A 19,654-nucleotide genomic window follows, 5' to 3' on the forward strand; every position below is an offset into this window, starting at 1 on the left:
GGAAACAGAGACAAAGGGGATGTGAAGTACGGGCACCTGATAACTGTAAAGTTTGATGGTATCTTATCTCCATGGCCACCTGTCTTCCTCTCCCCCTCCCCCCCATAAAGCACAAGTCATCATGTTCATTTGATCACAAAGTCACGTAGAACAGAGCACTGAGTGTACCTCCTGCCCACTCATTCCAAGTTTTTAAAATACCAAAGGACGTTTTTGTTGGGTTTTTTTTGGATTGCCTTTTAACCAATGAAAATGTATCCGATGCAAGAAACCAGTAAAAAATAAACGTATAATTCACACTGATGGAAATTTTAAAACTCCTCTTTTTAGAAGAGATTTATTCCAGGATCTACAGTGGGTTTGGGACTCCCACCAAACTCCCAGTGATATTTCTCACACTCTTTCCTCTAACACCTATAGTCTTGGACACCACCAATGACACACACGGTGGGTGTGTGTTTGACGAAGGGAGGGAAATATACAAGGCCCTACAGAGAACGCGAGACACATGGCGATGAATTATAAAACTTTATTGGCTTGTTAAAAATGAATGAATTCAGCAAGTACATTTATGGTCTATCCACATTGTTAAAACAGCACTTAAAAATAAAATAAAAAATGATTACCCATTATTTACAGGAAATGTGAAAAAATGACTTTAAAAGCTGGAACATTATGGGGGAAGAAAACGGCATGAGAATGATTCACAGGCCACCACTATGGATTACAGCAAATGGATTTGAACACAATGAATGAAACTCAAGGATTTGTCTTTCTCTGGAGTCTCCTGCTGATTTTCTTTTTTTTTTTTTTTCCTTTTCAGCTTTATTGAGGTATAATCAACACAGAAAATTGTAAGATATTTAAAGTGTACTGTGTGATGATTTGACATACATACACATTGTGAATATAATATCTTGCTATCTTATATTTGTTTATAGAAGCTCCATTCATAAATGAACTGTCTTAAAGGTGGTGAACATCTCTGTTCTGTTCTTTGCCTCTTACACACTCATTTTTTCCGTGAAAACTAAGATTCCTGACACAGCCAACGTGGACCCGTGTTGGGTGCTCACTCACAATACGTCCAAGGCTCCACACAGCATCAGCCCGACTTAAACTCAGGGTGATCTCACTGTCAAAATCAGATGGCTGCAAGGTTCCTTTGTCCCTGAAGCTCAAGACAAGGAAGTGGGCTAACTTGAGTTGAAAATCGCCTTCTGTGACAACCATTTTCACGTCACATTCTGGATGGGGAACTCTGTTAACTTAATTCAGTCCAGCAGCACCCCACAGAAAATTACATCCCTGCCCTGTCCAGGAGGGTCCTTAACCTTCTCAGGTGCCCTTGACATGGTTTGCAGGTGCTGTCGGTGTGTGAACACAGTAGAACACACTTAACAGGATGGCCACTTCTGTCCTGGCTTCCCGGGAGCCCAGTCTGCTAGGGCACAACCCTGGAGGCTTGCCTGACCTGGACTGGGCGGGACTGGCACAGCCCACGTGGCTGCATGCAGCCATCCTGCGAAGATTCTGGGTTTTATGAAATCGCTTCTCTTCAGTTGTTCTCTGTCTGTGTCTAGAGTCTGAACAAAACCAGGTGCAATGAGCTTCCACTACAGTGGGAGGAAATGAGATGCAAACCCAGGGAGGAGTTCTAGACAGAAAGCACTAGAGCAGGAGAAGGCGTCAATCATCCACCCTCCAGAGGAGGGAGAGAAGAGTGAGTACTGGGCCAGGTTAGTGTTTTGATTACATTTTGCATTGGGAAGAAAAAAAAAAAAAGGTGTGTGCAAAGCAACCAATGAAGCAAATAAAAATAAACTGTCACAGAGTCAATTTAGAATGCTAGAGAGAGAGAGAAAAAAAAGTCAGGGATTTTAAGAGACTCAAGAAGAGAAAAGAAGAGAGAAAAGGCAGGAGCGCCTCCATCGTGCTGGTCCTCACTCCGGGCAGTGGCCTGAATTTCTGCCTCTACTCCTTGAGCTGCTTACTCCTCCCACTGCTGAATGCTGAACGCTCTGTCCGCGGGGCAGCGGCAGGCCCCAACCACTCCGGGTGTAACTCACGATGACTGGAAGAGTTCGGAGCCAAAAGCTGACCTCTTGGGGGGCACTGTGGGGTTGGGGCTGGGGTCGTTTCCTTCTCACCTCTGCTCCCTGCTCTTGGAAGGGAGACTCCAGGGGTCAAAGTGAAACCAGTCCCTGCTGGAGACGAGGAGGGAAATCCCCTGAACCGATCGTCTCTATGTGGGGATTAATTTCTCCTGTTGAGAGATGGACCTTCTTTGGCCTCAGACTGATGTATCACGGGGACGGCAGTGGGAGTTTCTCAGTCTCTCTCGGCTGCCTTGGGGGTGGTCTCAGTGGGACCCGATTCAAGATACATCTTGAAGATGACAGATGACATACCTGCTCTCCACCTACCAGTGGCTGCATGAGTACATTAAGGACACCCATAAAAAGGGGCTGTGTGCTTTCCCATTTGAACCCGGATGCCCCTGAACGGGTCAAGTGACATGGACTTGGAGAAAAGTCATGTCAGACAAAAACAGGAGGTAGGACTCACTAGGTTGTCTCCAGCCACATGGAAGTGGGGCCATTTGTGGGTTGGCGGCGGACATCGCTGCAGGAGAGTTCCCAGGCAGGGTGAGAGAGCCAAGGTCCCAGCCAGCAAAGTTACAGGAGGGCCCCAAGAGTAAGTGACGTGCTGCCGATCCCTGGGTCACTAAACTCTGTGGTACTAAGGCTCTCAGTGGCGGTCCCAGGAAGTGCGCTAGCAACGGCGAGATAGCAGGCGAGATACAGTGAGAGAACAATGATCTTGCTTTAAAGACAAAACTAACAAACTGGCGGCCCACAGACATGTTTTGTTGGCCTACATAATGTTTTAAAAATAACTGAGCCAACTTTTTAAAAATAGGGACATTGCACATAAAAAAAAAAAAAAAAAAAAAAAAAAAAAAAAAAAAAACCCCACCAGGTTTCAAGTTGCTCTTAAAGAATCAGAAGGTTTGGAAATCTGGACCCACATTCCTGGGAGGCACGAGTTGGCTGGGCCTGGAGGACAGCTGCCTCTCTGGAGGGGAGGGTGTTCAACTCTCCCAGCCCACACTGTTCATTTAGGATACCTGCCTGGCACCGAAATGCCACTTCCTTGTTGGAGGGCGACAGACTTGATTTCAGCAAAACGGCTGCCTCTCCTTCTCTAATGCTGCAAAAATGCACCATACACACCTTTAGGAAGCTCGAAAAAGAGTTCTTATAAGCAGCATCAAATGATAGCAAAGGATGAGGGGGTGGTCCAGAGCATAGAGGCTGGGACTGAGGTCTTCAGGGATTTAAAAAAAAAAGAAAAGCAAAGAACACAAGACCATACGAAACCATTTTCTAATAGCCTGCTGTTTTCATCGTTCCCTAGGAGATGTCAACTGCTCTTTGTTATCTTCAATTGCCTTATCTGTCCACTTTTCTCCATTTTAAAACAAAAATCTACCCTGTAATTCTTCTAGCTGTTGAGTACGAATATTCTTTTTTTTTTTTCTTTTAGGGTCTGGGATACTTACAAAATAGTCCTTAAACAATTCACTGCCTTTTTATGCCTCCAGGGAAAATGTAAAAGCTTAAACAAAAATTTTACCAAACGGCTGATATTTAAGAACCTCGCTGTCCTGACAGCCTCTGCTTGGCTCTTGGTTTGAATTTCATTTTTCTTTCAGGGTTCAGGATTTCTGCAATTAGCTGGCCTTTTTGTAAATCAACACCTTCGGGAAAGATCCAAATCTAAGTCATGATAGGAACGGTCATTCAGCAGTGAGCAGGAAAATGGGAATTCAGAGAATATTCAGACCTCTGACACCCAGGGTCAGCTGCCCTCACACTCAAATATCTTTTTGGAAAGACAGCTCCTGAGAACAGCAGCCTGTTTGTGCTTCGGAGAAACTGCCCTTCTATTAGGCGTGAGTACAGAGCAGCCAAGTCAAATGCTGTAATCCATAGGACTGTGAAATGTCTGCATCAAGCAATAACATATTTAGTGGCTAATGTAAAAGATATATGATAAAATATTCATCATGATAATATTTTTATATCAAGTGATGCCTAAGAGAATCCTGGTTTATTAAGATTAATGCCTTGGTTACACAGGATTCAAAACAATGTTCCCAAATACGTTGGACTAGTTAAAAATCTATAAAATCTTAAAGCTGAACTGCAAAACTTGAGTAACTATTCCCCACTGCCCCCTAAAAAAAGAAAATTTAAAAACATCAGTAAGTTCCCAATTCAGCCATAGCATCTCTGTGCAGCCCTTAACAGTCAGAGAGGATTGTGTTTTCAAACAAAATGCTCCAAGCCTGGCTTTGAAGCTCTCCTAAGGTGGGAAGTGGAGCAGGGGCAGCTAAACCTCTCTTCTGGACAGGAACCTGCCTGGTGCACACTAAGCAAAGTGTACAAAGGCTATTGTGATGGCCAAGTGCGTGACACAGGTGTCCACGGTAAGACTAAGGCAGGAACGCAGGCTCTGCAGCTCCAAGGCTGCCCTCTCAGCACTGAAGCCGGACATTCCAAAGCACACATTCATTAGCGACCTGCCACCCCTGTGCTCCTGGGTCAGGAAGAGCTGTCCTGCCCGGGAAAACCCAGCAGGAGGGCACAGGTAGTAGGGGGACTAGCCTTCTTAGAGTGTCGGCTCCTGCTCCCAGCAGGCTAGCCATTCTGCTTGTAGGCCTTTTCAGAGTAGAAAAGCCGCAGTTCTGTCATGGGAACAGCGTGAGATGCTGCGGCCTGCTCACTCGGCACACTTCTAAAAAGCAGGGGGCTCGCAGAGGGCAAATGAAAGGACATATGCACCATATGTATATATTCCATGCTCTCCGTTATTCTGAAACCGACTATGCCTAAACGAAATCCACAGCCCCTGACCAAATAGCTTCTTTTTTCTTTTTCTTTTTGCCTGCTGATAAGTTTTAAGGAAATCATTACTGCTGACTGCATGACTCTGAACCTTCAAGGCCAGTGAAGCAATGAACCCCTCAGTGTGACACCCCCAAGTCCCCACGGTGATGGTGGACATGCCCTTAACTCGTTTAGTCACTGTGTTCTACATGGAAAAGTGAAACTTTCTGAATTCAGTACTGATTAAACAATAGCAAAAACAGTGCTAAAATTCGTGTTAAATGGAGATTAGACTGTTCAGTGTGTACTTATACCTGTCCCTAAATTTTTTTCTTTAACTTTGCAGTTCACCTTTAATAAACAGAAACAGTGAAAATCAATACATTTCCAATATGGTCAAACAGCACACCTTTCCGAAGAGAAGCACAATCCAGTAGCATTTCATTTCAATTTTGTATTTGAATGATCATAAGAACAAAGAGAAGCATTAATTTAAGATGTTTTCTTGAGCTTCTGCTTAGCTGCCTGTGAGCTGTCTCTGCACTGGTGTTCCCCACTCACAGCTCACAGGACCTGCAGGCTTGGTGCAGGACTCCTGCAAACACCACCCACATCTACCAGAAAACCCCAGATAAGTGGCATTTCCCGGGAGAAGCCAATGCCAGCCCCAAGAGTCCAGCTTACAAGGCAGCATCAACCAACAAGCACCACAGCCCCTTTCTCTGTCTTTTCCTTTATTTCAGCTACCCATCCAGTGGGATCTTATGAAACAAAACAAAACCTAAAAGAAACACAAAATAAAACATAAGTCATGCTCAAAAGAAAAATCAATGGAAATTAACATGCAAGTACAATCACTTTTAAGAGAACATAATAAATAAACATCAAAATTAAGACAAACATGGAATATGCTTGAAAACATAAACATAATATAATCACGAAACAGAAATCAGGAGAAAATGTGAGTCTCATTATGAAGTAACTTGGTTTTAAAATCAAAACCGATTTTACATGGCACGTGAAACACAGGAGAGAAATGCAAAGGGTTTCTGCACACAGCTCCACCCATAACTGCAACAGATGTTAACATCTTACGTTAAGGAGGAGAAATCTGTGTGCAGCATTATATGACCCCTGAATAATTTTTATATATAGGAAAAAATAAAATTCAACAGCAAATATCTACCCAAATCCTAATTTTTCCCACCCATAAAACCAAATTATTTCTAAAATAACTGATTAATTACTCAGCCAGATCAGAGAACTGACTGGCTTTAACCAGCGAAATACTGAGCTCACACAAAGAAGTTGATTCTTTTTCAAGAATCCTACTATTAAATAACTAACTGCCTAAATTTCATTAAGTATTGCATGATACATACGACACACATTTATTATATAACATACGGTATATAGCATACAACATGAAGTATATTGTATGTATATACATTACATATACAATATAGCATGTATGGTATATAGTACTTAATATATAAAACATGTAATATATAATACTTAATGTCAATTGATTCTGCAAACATTTACCGAGCCCTGACCAAGCAGTAAGCACTGTAATACATGATACAAAAATAAAGAAAATAGAGTCCTTGACCTCTAATACTTCACTGGCCACAGAGAAAGCTGAGGGAATCACTTGCACAACAGATAACAGCTGATCTACTTTGTGCCAGGCTTTCTTCTAAGTTCTTTGCCCAAATTATCCCTTTTAATGTCACAAAATGCCACGAGAAAAAATCTACTATTGCACCCTCTTTACTGCTACGAAAACGGAGGCCCAGAGGCCTCCCTCAAGGTCCGGTGACAGCTAGCATGTGACGGAGCTCAGATTATGACCCAGGACCTCTGATTCTGTGGCTGCCCTACCGTGTCCTTGTGCAGGGAGGACACAGTCTCTCCGAACTTGCCTACGAAAACTCCACAGGCACAGGGAAGGTTCTAGTACCCAGAATCCTGTGTGTAATTTCCCTGAATCTTTATCAGGGTCGTAAGTGACAAAATAGATGACATCACAGTACAAACCCCCAAGTTGCTTCCAAGACGTTTCCAAGTTCGACTTTGGAAGATGCTCCTACACCCAGCCCTCCAGACACTCCATCTTCCCCAGCCTGCTGTCTGGTCTGCCAAGCGCTGGTGTCATCTGCCTCCAGAGCTGTACTTACCACCACCCAGCTGTATCATCATGAACAACAGTACCAAGAGAGTCTAGGAGCTTAATTCCAATGACGTTTCCCCCTCCCGCCCGTCCAAGTCTCAGGAAAAGAACTGGGCACAGATGCCAAACATTGGTTGTGGATTTAATCACCCACAAAGCACTGAGAATTTAGGAAGTACACAGTGACGCTGATTAAGTCTCCTTCATATCTGTCTCTCTTCTCTTTCTAAAAGTTCAGCCTCCAGGCAAAGAGTGCTAAACAGTACGCTGTGGCACAGAGCTCAAGCCTGCCAAATTAACTAACCAAAACACCATAGCTACCCTTTCAGGTTTTAAGAGGGTGGATCTCAAATTCCTTTCCACGGAAACAATAAGATGCATGTGAAGATGTCAAGTCTGCCAATAAAAACAGGAAAAAACTTGGTGATACAAATGGAAGACATCATCCCCAAACAAAAAGATTTGTTGATTCAACATAATAGTTTCTCTGCACATTCCATTTTGAAGCACTGATTTGATTAAAACGACGGAACAGAATACGCTGCTAGTGCAAACCTTATTTCCACTGAGTATGTGGCCCAAGAATTCGAAGAGTTTACTGATGTCAGAGTGCTTACATCGGAACCAGGCTGTTCTTTTGCTTCTATTTGCCACTTTCCTCTGCCATGCAACACCCCCCACCCCAGGCTCTTTAATTATTACCATTGGGAGCTTTTGGCTTCTAGCTCAGAGGAGGCCAAGGGGCAACTTTCTCTGGTCGTCCTGAATCCGGGTTCATCCGACACCAGACGCCTGCACCATGCTGCCTAGGTTCGACCCCAATGAGCAAAGTGGCACACCTCAGGTGCACCTGTAGGGAAGTCGGTGCCACATGTGCCCTGGCCCCCAAGATCGGCCCCCTGGGTCTGTCTCCACAAAAGGTTGGTATGACCTGGCCAAGCCAACTGGTGACTGGTAGGGTCTGAGGATTACAGTGAAACTGGCCATTCAGAACCGACAGGCCCAGATTGAGGTGGTACCTTCTGCCTCTGCCCTGATCATCAGAGCCCCCAAGGAACCCCCAAGAGACAGAAAGAAGCAGAAAAAATTAAGCACAGTGGAAACATCACATTTGATGACACTATCAACATTGCCAGACAGATGAGGCACTGATTTTTAGCTAGAGAACTCTCCGGAACCATTAAAGAGATCCTGGGGACTGCCCAGTCTGTGGGCTGCAATGCTGGTGGCCGCCACCCTCATGACATCACAGATGACAACAGTGGCAGTGGAATGCCCTGCTAGTTAAGAACTACAAAGAAACAAGATTTAATAAAGGGTTATTTGACAACCAAAAAGAAAACATCATTACAATTGGGAGACACGATTTGCCTGGCTCTTTGCAAGCTCTTTTACACTGCCATTCCCTCAGGCTGCAACAGCATTTGCCTCCATTGAAGTTGATGTTGTGTCCCTCTTCAACCTCCTTCTGCTTTGCCTTTTGTGATGCATCCTTCTCAAAGATGCACACCTCAGCTCCACACACCCCTGCAGTAAAGGCAAGGGAAGCCACCCTATAAAACGCACTCAGTATCTCTCCTGAAGAAAAGCCAGCTTGCTACAATGATAAGCAATATGCAGTGTCTGCACTCAAACCATCACTTACACCACCTCTTACCTCAAGGAAGGCAAGTCAACCCCTCTCCATACCCTTGATCTTCCCATCCTCTTGACAGACTTAAAATATGCCACCATCTATTGAAAACTTGGTTTAATTTACTTGACTACAAGGACAGGTATCCAATGCTTCATGTTTCTAAGGGGTTGACAGTAAAATTCAGTTAGGGCCCCCACTTACGTACTAGAATCTTAAGACGTCTGCCCTCTCACGTTATAAGAAACTCATGAAAGGGGCCGCAAAATGATAGAAAACAATAGATAATTATTGTCTCCTAGTGAGGGGGAAAGTTTTTAGACGACAACAAATGGCTGAACATCTTGTGGGTTTAGCAGCCAAACGAGCTGTCTAGCTTCTGAGCCTGAAATATAGATATTTTGACAATGTGACATTCTGAAGCATTTGCAGAATTCCGATGGTGCATGGTAGTTATCGTGAAAACAGCTCCTTTATCAAAAACAACTCCAGAGAAACTGCCACTGCTGCTTACATTAGCTGCGCCAAATAAGAACAAGGATGCAGCAGGTGCGGAATGAGAAATGTGATGGAGAGTTGAAAGCAGAGAAGGAAACCCGGATGTGCCCTGAACCTCAGGCTCTGCTACTTGCTGATTCCAGATCTGCTCAACGACCTCTTCAAAGGAAGGACTGGGGGCGGGAGGGGGCGGTGCTGAAGGTCAGCGAAGCACTGTGCTTTCTTTACCATTGGCTTCCGACCCATTTAGATTTATTTACATTCAAACGTGCAGGCATTTTCCTCCTATTACTCAGACGCAATCAGCCGGAAAATGGCAAGGATCTGTAGCACATTTAAATTAACAGCAATTTATCTGGAGCAAAAAAGGAAAACTGCTGAGTCGAAAGGAAGCAAAGGGAACGGAAGAAAGATGCAGCTGCTATCTAAAAACGCAAATCTTATCACATCTGTCATCCGAGAGTTCAAGTAGAAAACTGCCAGCTTGGGTGTCTGCAGGGCATGGCGCCACTCTGGAGATGGAGCGGTGGCTCGGGTGACAGGACAGCGGCTCAGCTCCACTGGAAAGCTAAGCCAATGCTCCCTGAGCCTTCTGGAAAATGTTTACCAGGTAAAATCATAGAATACACTCTTGTGTTCTCACAGGATTTGGTGCCTAGAAAATCGTGGGGACAAAAAGCTTTCCTGCACAACGTTGGACTTGAGCTGGGTGCGGTTTCTCCTTCTTTCAGCACCTGGGCTTAAACCCCGACTGTCCTAATTTGACATCTGTGGAACATTTAATATCTGTTGGTCATTATATTAACTCTCCCACGCTATTGTGCCTTTTCTATTTCATGGGTGACACACTCAACCCACTTGGCCGTTGTGACATGTCCAGGAATGGAGTGAGAGCTGAAATCTAAACTCAGAACCCCTGGATGGGCAGTCCATCATTTAGTGTATCATCTGCATCAGCAGCAGAAGTTTCCCACTATGTAAGTTTAGGTCCTGGTACCTTCTTTCCTGTACTCATTCCAAAAGTTGCTGAACCATCCTTCAAACACCCCTTTTGCTTCCCAAGGATGTTCTTTGTCCACACACCATCACACCTCTTACGATCTCCTGCCACCCAACAAGTTCTCCTTTAGGAGCCTTCACTTTTCTTGAAGAGCCAATGCAAAAGCCACCTCCTATGAGTATTTAGTTCACCACCTCTTAATGTCTATGGCACTCTTCCACACATCCTTCTTTTATACTTTTGCTAAACTTGTATTTCTTTTGTTTACGTTCCTGCATCTCAGACTTTAAGCCACAGGAGGGCAGAGAGAGTATATCCCTACCTAGTCTATGCCCTACGGTGCTTCACACAAATACCAAAGACAGAGCGCATTTTAAGTTTTAGCACAGTAATGCCTACACTTCAGATTTTATTGGAGAACTTTGATGGACTTGATAATAGAACCAAAATGGACGAGAGGGGAGGAGACAAGACAACGTAGGATCTACTGCTTCTCATTGGTAATGGGGTCAATCAAATCACTTCAGAGCCTCCTGTGTAAAGTCACATGCTGGGTCAGAAGCATGTTGTAGGTTGAAGAGTTAGACGCAAGAACACCCAGGGAGTGTCCTGAGCATTTTAAGCTCCAGGGGAAAAGTGACAACTTAGTTCATTCGAATTCTTGTGATGATCAAAATTACGGGGTGTGGGAGTGGGACAGAAGAAGCTGTTTCCCATTTGTTAGCTGGAGATGAAAAACTAAAGTAAATGGCTGAGGACGGTCAGCAAGGTTTTTAAAGCTCCGGTTTGACTTTGCAAAATGAAGTTTAGTTATGAGCTGAAAATTAAAGCAGGAAACACAAAGTTCTTGGAAAAGCTCGAATGCATAAGGAAAGCCAAAGCTATTGCACAATTAAAATTCAATGATTCTAAGGAGGATGGGATCTGATCGGCAGGACCTGATGAAAAGTGCCCAAGGGCTTAACCACCACCATGTCAGGGACTTCACATGGGACGGGGAGCACATCCAAAGACTGACGTCATTGCCCCATCTGTGGAATCACCTAAATATGCTGCAAGCAGAGTAGGAAAAAAACAAAGATACAGCCTATGGTTTGATGGGTATTAAAATACTCAAAAAATTTTCACTACAACCACGTTGAGACACCCAAGTCAATCTATTGTTCTCCTAGGTGTGTCTTGCCTTCTGGTTTACTACAGTAAGCATATATTGCAAAGTCTACAGGGTAACTCTTTGCAATGTAAAATGATATCTTCCTAAAGACATTGTTTCACGATTCCCAGACCAGAGAGGCTCACCAATGACTCAAACATCCAGTACAGACGCACGGCATTACAAATTTCATTATAGAAGCAAGTGTACTTGCTGCTGCCAATATAGATTTGTGTCTAGATTTGTTTTTGCCAAAATACTCCAGCCAGTGATTCTTCTTAGTATATGATGCCAGAGTACTACAATCTTGTGTCCAAACAGGAGGCAAGTGACATAAAACCTATTGCTCAATTAACATATAACTACAGAAACCTGCACAAACCTCAAATATACACAAGGAAGTTGCTCAGCTCTGCTCAACAGTGGCTGAAACCACGGCCCCCAGACCAAAATGAATCTGGAAATAAATTTCTAGAAAAATAAATAATGCATAAAACAAGCACGAGAAAAAAGTGGACATGGGACAGCTAGAGTCTGTCTGATGATGATGATGATGATGGCAGTGCTGGTGGTTGGTGGTGGTGATGATGATGATAACGGTAGTAATGGTGGTGGTGGTGATGATGGAAGTGGTGGTGGTGAGAGTGGTGGTGGCGGCGATGATGACAGTGATGATGTGGTGGTGATGATGACGATGATGGCACAGATAATAAAGATGAAAGCAGGAGACGGAAGGAGGAAGAGCAGGAGGAGGACTTAAAGGAAACGCAGTCGCTGCTGACACACTTGGGAGACATCAAGCATGTAAAGAGGGTGACCCCAATTATTGGAGAGTGAAAATAGAGGTAATAAGGCCCCAGAGCAGCACTACAAATCCACGTCCAAGTTAAAGCTGAACCTAGAAAAGAGAGAGTAGGTGAAAATAAATTTGTTCTGGAGCACCGCTTTTTCACCAGGCACTCCAAGCCATGCTTCAGAAATTGAGTTTGAAGATTATTAATACTTAGGATGCTTGCTGAGACAGCAACAATCGGGGGCCTTTCGAGTGCCCAGTGTCCCTGCCTATTACTGCAAAGTAGGGACATCAGATCCACTAATGGTTCCAGTTAAGCAGAGAGGAAGGTCAAACAAATAACCTTCACTTGAATAGGAGTACCTTATAAATCTCATCTCCGTTCAGATTAGCACAGCACACAAGATAATGAACCCTCAGCTAAGCACCAAGCTTTCCAGACTGCAAAACAAAGAGATGGGGAGCTGATAATCCCCATCAACTGGCTGCAATAAATGTGAATTATCCAAGTCTTCCTGAGAACAGGAGCCAAAGCAAGGCCTTTGTATGGTCTGGCAATAGACATCTTGGAAGGTAGGCTGCCCTCCAATGATCTGGTGCAGACAAGGTGAAACTGCCAAAGACCACGTTCTGAGGACTTAACTCTGGTTTTTCAAGGAGTCCAATTGGTGCAGTCACTCCCTGGCCCCATGATGGTTCCCTCTCTCGCATCCAGCCTCCTCCTCATTGTCCAGCCCCTACAAGCAATGACATCACCACCAGCTGCCCAGGGTCCTGCTCCCAGACCACACATCTGCCTTCATGGCAGCAGCAGGCACACACAGGAAGCTGCCTGGCTTCAAAGATTCTTTTCTGGACTCATTTTATCCAGGGAAGTCGATATGCCCAAATTCAGAAACAGAAGATTGTGGAGTGGGAAGGAGGTCCTCCACCTAAACATGCCCTTTTTCTCTGCCAACTTTTCTCCAGGATACCATTAGCAGAAGGACTTCCACCATCTCAGAAGTTATCTCAATAGGACAAGAAATAAAACGTGCCTCTCCTCCAGAGCACCTGAGACGCGATGAGGATGCTGGATCTGAAAGGTGGTTCATCCCGCCCTTGGTGAGCCTCCCTAGGACATCACCTGACACTTCTCTTTTATGCAAAATGTAAAGTCCCAGGTGGGACCCTGCAGAAGTGAATTCAACTCAAACCCAAGTGATCATCTCTTACCATAGCAAGGTTTATAAGGTAATATCCCAGAACTGCGCATCGGTCTAAAAGAGCACCAGCCCATTTACGCCACCAAGAACAGGACCCGTGCTCCGAAAGGGTTTCCCTATCAGGTGGAACCTCAGGATTCTGGTGCCACAGCCAATCCCTCTGCACACTCCTTATGGTTAGCAGGTGACCCATTTCAAAAAGCTTCCATAAAATGGAGATCCTACTCTAGTCTCAATAGGAAACGTGAAGAGTGCAAAGTCCATCCCAGAGTCACAGCCTTATATGCATTCAGCCAGCAGAACCCCCAACTTGACTTTAAACCCAAAGTTCTGGAAGTCTCCACTGCTGCGACATTTTTATTTGCTCAGAGCTCATTCTGGAAAAAGGCCGTGCTGCTATGTCACCCCACCGCCCGCCCCTCACTAACACCGCAGCAACGTCTCAGAGCAGCTGGGCTGGGGCCAACATCAGTGGTTTCAAGCGGCAACACCCCTTTCGGGAGACTGGAAGAGTCTCTCCACTCCTTGACTCTCTGATGTCGGAACACAGCAAGTCCCTTCATATTTCTTTCGTTCAGGTACAATTTATACATGGAGAAAACCCTGAATTTTAAAGAGAGTGCATTTTTACACACACCAGATTTCCCGATTTATTTTCCTTTTTAAATAGAGAATGCGAGGCGTATACGGCATACCAAATATAACAGCTTGGTTAAGAATTACAGCAACCACGCCAAGAATCAACCAGAACCAAGACACTGGGAAAACAATATCTCCTAGTTTTTTTCCTTTTAATGAAAATGTAGTGTATCCAAACATCTGACGTTATTTTAAGGAATGCTTTCCATACCTTCCGGGAAGTTCTTTGCTAAGTCAAAGTGATTAAAAGGGAAAGGTTATTTACCTTGTAACTTGACACACATCCTTAGTTTAAAACAGAAATGACCATCTACATAAGCAAAAAAGATATTCAAAGGAAGACGTGATGGACAAATGCACTGCCTTACGTGAAAGCAGTAAAAATGTTAATTAAAATGTCACACAGATGAACGGACAAAATATGACTACACAGGGACGGTGGGAATGACTGGACTATACATTAGTTTTTCTTTCATTCTTCATAATTATGGCCACTACTACCCATCGTTTAACTACACTAGATCCTAGAACTTTATCTACAGCTACCATCAGAATTAGAATTGTAATAAATACAGTTGCCCCACATGTTTATCTTCTTTGGTAACTGCGTGAGGCTGGAAAGAAAACCAGCTGGATGGCTGCTGAGACAGCAAGAAGCAGCCTGAGACCAGCAGACCTGAGTTTGGATCCTGCCCTGTCCCTCCTGGCCTGTGTGACCCTGGCCAAGTCGGGGGACCTCTCTGAGCTTCCTCTAGAACAGACATGAAATAAATCTAATATATCATGATGACTAGAATTAAGATGAGTACCTAATACCATCCATGCCATTTATAGGTTCCTCAGCTCAGGACAATTGCTAGAATTACGATATTTAAACAAAGGATCCAGCCTTTGAAATTCCAAGGTACCTTACTGATTAAAACAAAATACAATTGGAACAATCTCTCTCCTGATTTTGGCCCATCTTCACTGAGCCCATTTAGGACTTGGTGGCAATATGACTTTGAACCAATTAATGACCGTATTTTTAAAGCTCTCAAGATTGGACTCTATCTTCATGAATGCTTGCCTTGTTCCAGGCTGTGTAACCAAACGGCTTTCTCTTTTAGCTCTCAGTTCTCCATCTTCCTGTTTGGTTTTTCTGGGGATAACCTCCATCTCTCACTCTCTCTCCTGTCTCTGTCTGATCTCCTCAGTTTCTCTGTATCTGTGGGACCTTCTCTCATTTTCTCCTGTGGACTGAGAAGAACTGAAGCATATGCTGACATCACTATTTTTATTTATCAAGTAGAAGTTATGTTCTGGATTTCAATATGATACGGTTTCCTCTTTAAAAACTTAATGTAAATTGTATTTTATTGGACGTTATCCCGCCATCGTGTTGCTGTGGTTGTTTTGTTTTGTTCTTCTGTGACACTGGGGGCAAAGAACATTAAAGTTAAGGGCCAATCAGAAAATGAAGATACACCATTTCTGAAAATATTATTAAATAATGTAAACAATAGAAATATGGCAATTTCTAAAAATCTGGTTTCCATACTCCTTTTCAAGTATATGAGTCATTCACAGGATTCTTTTGGGGAAAGGGCTATCACTTGCTTATTGTGAAGTGACAAGGAAGGTTAGTACTTCCATTTTAAAGACAAACATATAAAGGTAGAAGGGAGCTAAGTGATCATATTTTGTTTGATACAAGTATATGCTTTATTCACTAATCACACAGTAATAAACCACCTTCCATAGTGATGACAGGACACTGAAATGTCTTCTACAATTACCTTGTGTAATCCAGTCTCACACTGTAGGACAAAAAATTCTCCAGCTTTCTTCCCAAAGCAAGGACCTCTGTCCTCCACCAAGAAATACATGTGTCAAGAACCAAGGGGACTTTAAGTAGATGAGCCCTTGCTCCACCCACCACTGGGGCATCCCTGGGACGCTCCTGTGCTACTCACCAGAATGACCGTGCCTTAGTGCTTTCCAGAGTCCCATTCACAGTCGGGAGCAGTGAACGCCAACCCTACACACGGTCAGCTCAGCAAATGACTAAACTGCAAATGATGACTTTCAGCTGCATTTTCATTCAGAGGCCTAAATAAATGCTTTGTTATGAGTTATCAAGTAAAAATTCACAGAGGTGAACTTCACACAAAAATTTCATCTTCACACTCCTGCAGAAGTGTGGCCCTCTCAGTCAGGAGCCCTGGCGTTGCTGGAGGAGGGCCGTGCTGAATCATAGCTGTCAGAGCCACAGGCTGGCCACATGCCCTCTCCCACCACTCACACGAGGTAAGATGTCTTTTGTTGCCAAAGTAGTGGCACTGGTTGGTGATATCACTGAGTCTGGAGGCTGGCCAGTGCCAGGGATTCAGGGATTTCACATCCATGGTGGAAGAGGTCTGAGAACCATTCCATGACCCCAGTTCCAATTTCAGAACCACAAAAAAATTTTGCAAAAGGATTTTGCCTTCATCCACAGGTCTACAAGTCTGCAGTCCCACAACTGAGGAACACACAGAGATGACGAACATGAACCCGCATCTTGACAGACCTGCAGACTGCTGCTGTCCTAGACACCTGAACCAGCTGCCTGGGGCCAGGGGAGAGCCTCCAGGCATGCATCCTCTAGATCCAAGTTGCCTCTGAGACAGTGCCTGGTTCCACCCATCTAACATCTTCCAGCAGCAGCTAAATGAACCAAACCCTAACTAAATTTAACTGGCTAATTGCACCTAAATTACAGTCACAAAGCCCCTTCAGAAGATTCAGTCAATTTCTCGAGGGAGAAAGTAAATGTTTTACTATGTAATTATAAACTTAATTAACATAAAATAAATTAGGGACTTGCACTACGAACACCAGAGTTTAGCTGGTTATTGCTGTATGTTCCAGGGGAAGTTAGTTAAACCTGGAGAAGAGGGCTAACTTGTGCTTTAACTAATGTCCTCTCACATCTCCCACCTCTAACTGAACTGCTCGATTTTTGGTTTATACTCAGTAGCATGCCTTCTAAAATTTGTCAGGACTCAAATGGAGAGAGTCTATGTGCTCATCTCTAGGAAAAAAAAAAAAAAATTCCCATCCTAAACCATCATAGCTCCAAAGTTCCTAGCTGGCAGTTCACTAAAATAACAGATGATTATCCAAAGCAGTAGTTCTCTGACCCAGAGAATAATAACAGAAACTCACCTAGAGCCGAAATAACCATCTGCCACAGATCGTTCCACATGGTTTGTTTGCTTGTTTGTTTTTTAATTCCGAGAAAGAATTCAAAAATGGTTTTGGCAAAGAAGGATGATTTTACAAAAATGACCCAGTTTCCAACCTTACTGCCTGAACTATTTATTGTCCTAAAATTTTTTCCATCTGACTTAGGAGAGGAGGAGGCTGAGAAAAGGAGCTTTGAGGATGATCTTGAGAGAAAAGAGTAGGTTTGGGGGAAGTAAAAAAAGTCTTGTTCTAATTTTCAAAAGTGTCCATAATTTCTAAAAACTGCAACCTGCATCTCTCATAGTTGTTTTCTCCTTTAATTGCTGTGAGGATGGAGAGTAGCTTCTGTGCAAAATCTGACCCACGGGGAGGTAGGAAGAAGAGGAGCTGAGAGTAGGGGTCTGAAGCTAGAACGTGCAACAATGGTGCAGCCTTGGGCAGGCTGCCTCAGCGTCCTCATGTGTGAAATGGAGCTAATGATAGTATTTAATTTGGGGCTACTATGCAGATTGAATAAACTAATACACATACAGTGCTTAGAAGAGGGTCTGGCACATAATACATGTTCAATAAACATTGGCTGTTTCCATTTCTGCAGACTCTAGCTCTCAGCTTTTGCCCCTCTGAAACAGCTAATGTTTTATGTTCAAAAAGAGTTGCAGATATTTAATAATACAGATCTAACTTGTTGGACATTCTGGTCAACACATGAACTGAATGGAAAAGACAATCGGGGGCCCATAATGTGAATAAAAAGAATCCTCATGTTTCAGATAAGAAATGATCTATGTCGTCATGGAGTCAGATTACTTTAGTGAAGAAAGGAAACTCACAGATCCTGCAGCCCACACACCCCAACCCATCTTCCCTTCTCATCTGAGGAACGAGGAAGAGAAGTTTCTGAGAGCTTGAGGGACTTGTTCAAGGGCACAGAGCCAGCAGAGGGCAAACTCAGGGCCCCTATTGTGCTCAGAGCCGTTGACAATACGTCAACATGGTGAGAGCATCTCTCTTTTGGTAGAAGCCAAAGACAGAAATGGAACCAGTTGCCTTTTATTTGAAAATAAATATCCCAATGGAAGTTCTAAATGCATTTCTGCTAAATTACTTATTTTATTTTATTTTTACCTAAACATTAAATTGATTTCGACATGGAGGGGAAGTGGAACCCAGTCACTGTGTTGAGCTATCACAGAATCACCCATGATCATACAGGGACTGGCAAATGTTTTCTGGACGAACCAAATAGCCAATACTTTCAACTGTGCGGGACATGCAGTCTCTGTTACAACTAGCATGTCACTCTACCACTAGCATGACGGCACCCATACAGTATGTAACAGCATGAGTAGGCTGCGTTCCAATAAAACTTTATTTATAAAAGCATCAGATTGCATTTGGTCTATGGACAGTAGTTTGTTGATCTTTGATTAATGCAACCACCTCCCTGATGTTGTTCCTTCCTTATTTCCTTTACCTTTTGCCACCTTAAGCTTCCCCCTTAAATGAACACTCGTACTGTTTCAATATTCTTACCACGATATGATCAATATGCAGTAGAATCTAATTTATTGCACACTGGAAAGAAAAGCCAGCATGAACTTATGAAAACTCTAAATTATGAAATATGTTTAAAGAAATGCAGTTTTATTACTTTCATATACATATAAGATTCGAAATTAAGCCAATAAAAGATTTCCAGCATGTTTTGGCAAGTAGGGGGTAATGCAGCCTTACCCAAAGAAAAGAAAAATTTTAAATTATGTAATTCATCAACTGTTTTCATGAGATTTCTTCTAAAGGACTTAAAAAGTTTGTTCCCTAAGACTGCACAATATGGTTCCTACCATATCTTACTTCTACTATTACACTATTAATTGATATTGTAATCTCTTTTTTCATAGAAGCTGCTCAAACCTCACCAAACCAATTCCTCAGTAATTAATGATCTGAATCAGCAAGAGTTTTTAAACTAAAAGCTAAGTAAATTGTAATCCTGTGGCATCACAAACTAATACCAGCTTTTGAAACAGCTTTATTGCTCCTTCTCCAAGGGTTTCTATCTGACCTTTGGCAGCCATTATGGGTTAGCTATTCAAAATCCATCCTCAAACCCCTTTTCCCTTGCTTCCCTCTACCTTTGAGGAAGAAAAGCCAGTATACTTGATTTCCCAGTCTCCCTTGAAGCTAAGGGTGGGCAAATGCTAAAATCCTGGTCATTGAGACACAGCTGGAAGCCCGGGGGGGGGCTCCTCTGTTTTGGAATTAAAAGGCCAACCCTCATTGCTTTCTTTCCTCTTTCTAGCTGCATTGTAGATTTGACATCTGGAGGAAACACAGCCATCTTGTTGAGACCACAAAGTCGTGACCATGAGGAAGAGGGCTACCTGCTAAGGACAGCAGAAGGGAAAGGGAGAAAGAGCCAGGGTCCCCAAAGGTGCCTTGAAGCCATCAT

At 43.4% G+C, this 19,654-nt stretch overlaps 1 protein-coding gene and 1 pseudogene across 7 annotated transcripts in view; one reads left to right on the forward strand and one right to left on the reverse strand.

Moving 5' to 3' along the window:
* Window positions 1–19,654, reverse strand: part of NTRK2 (neurotrophic receptor tyrosine kinase 2) — a 327,821-nt gene that overhangs the window by 185,495 nt on the left and 122,672 nt on the right. The window contains exon 15 of one of the 7 annotated variants that reach the window (XM_031447272.2): window positions 795–5,676. The exons of the other annotated variants lie outside the window; for them this stretch is intronic. Within the exon in view, the coding sequence (XP_031303132.1) occupies window positions 5,639–5,676 (38 nt within the window). The 3' untranslated portion in view covers window positions 795–5,638. Of the gene's footprint in view, window positions 1–794; window positions 5,677–19,654 lie in introns of those variants that run through there. 7 annotated transcript variants of the gene reach the window in all.
* Window positions 7,853–8,532, forward strand: LOC105100471 (large ribosomal subunit protein uL11-like; annotated as a pseudogene).

The sequence above is a fragment of the Camelus dromedarius genome, chromosome 10 (assembly GCF_036321535.1).
Source record: "Camelus dromedarius isolate mCamDro1 chromosome 10, mCamDro1.pat, whole genome shotgun sequence".
NCBI classification, from domain to species: domain Eukaryota; kingdom Metazoa; phylum Chordata; class Mammalia; order Artiodactyla; family Camelidae; genus Camelus; species Camelus dromedarius.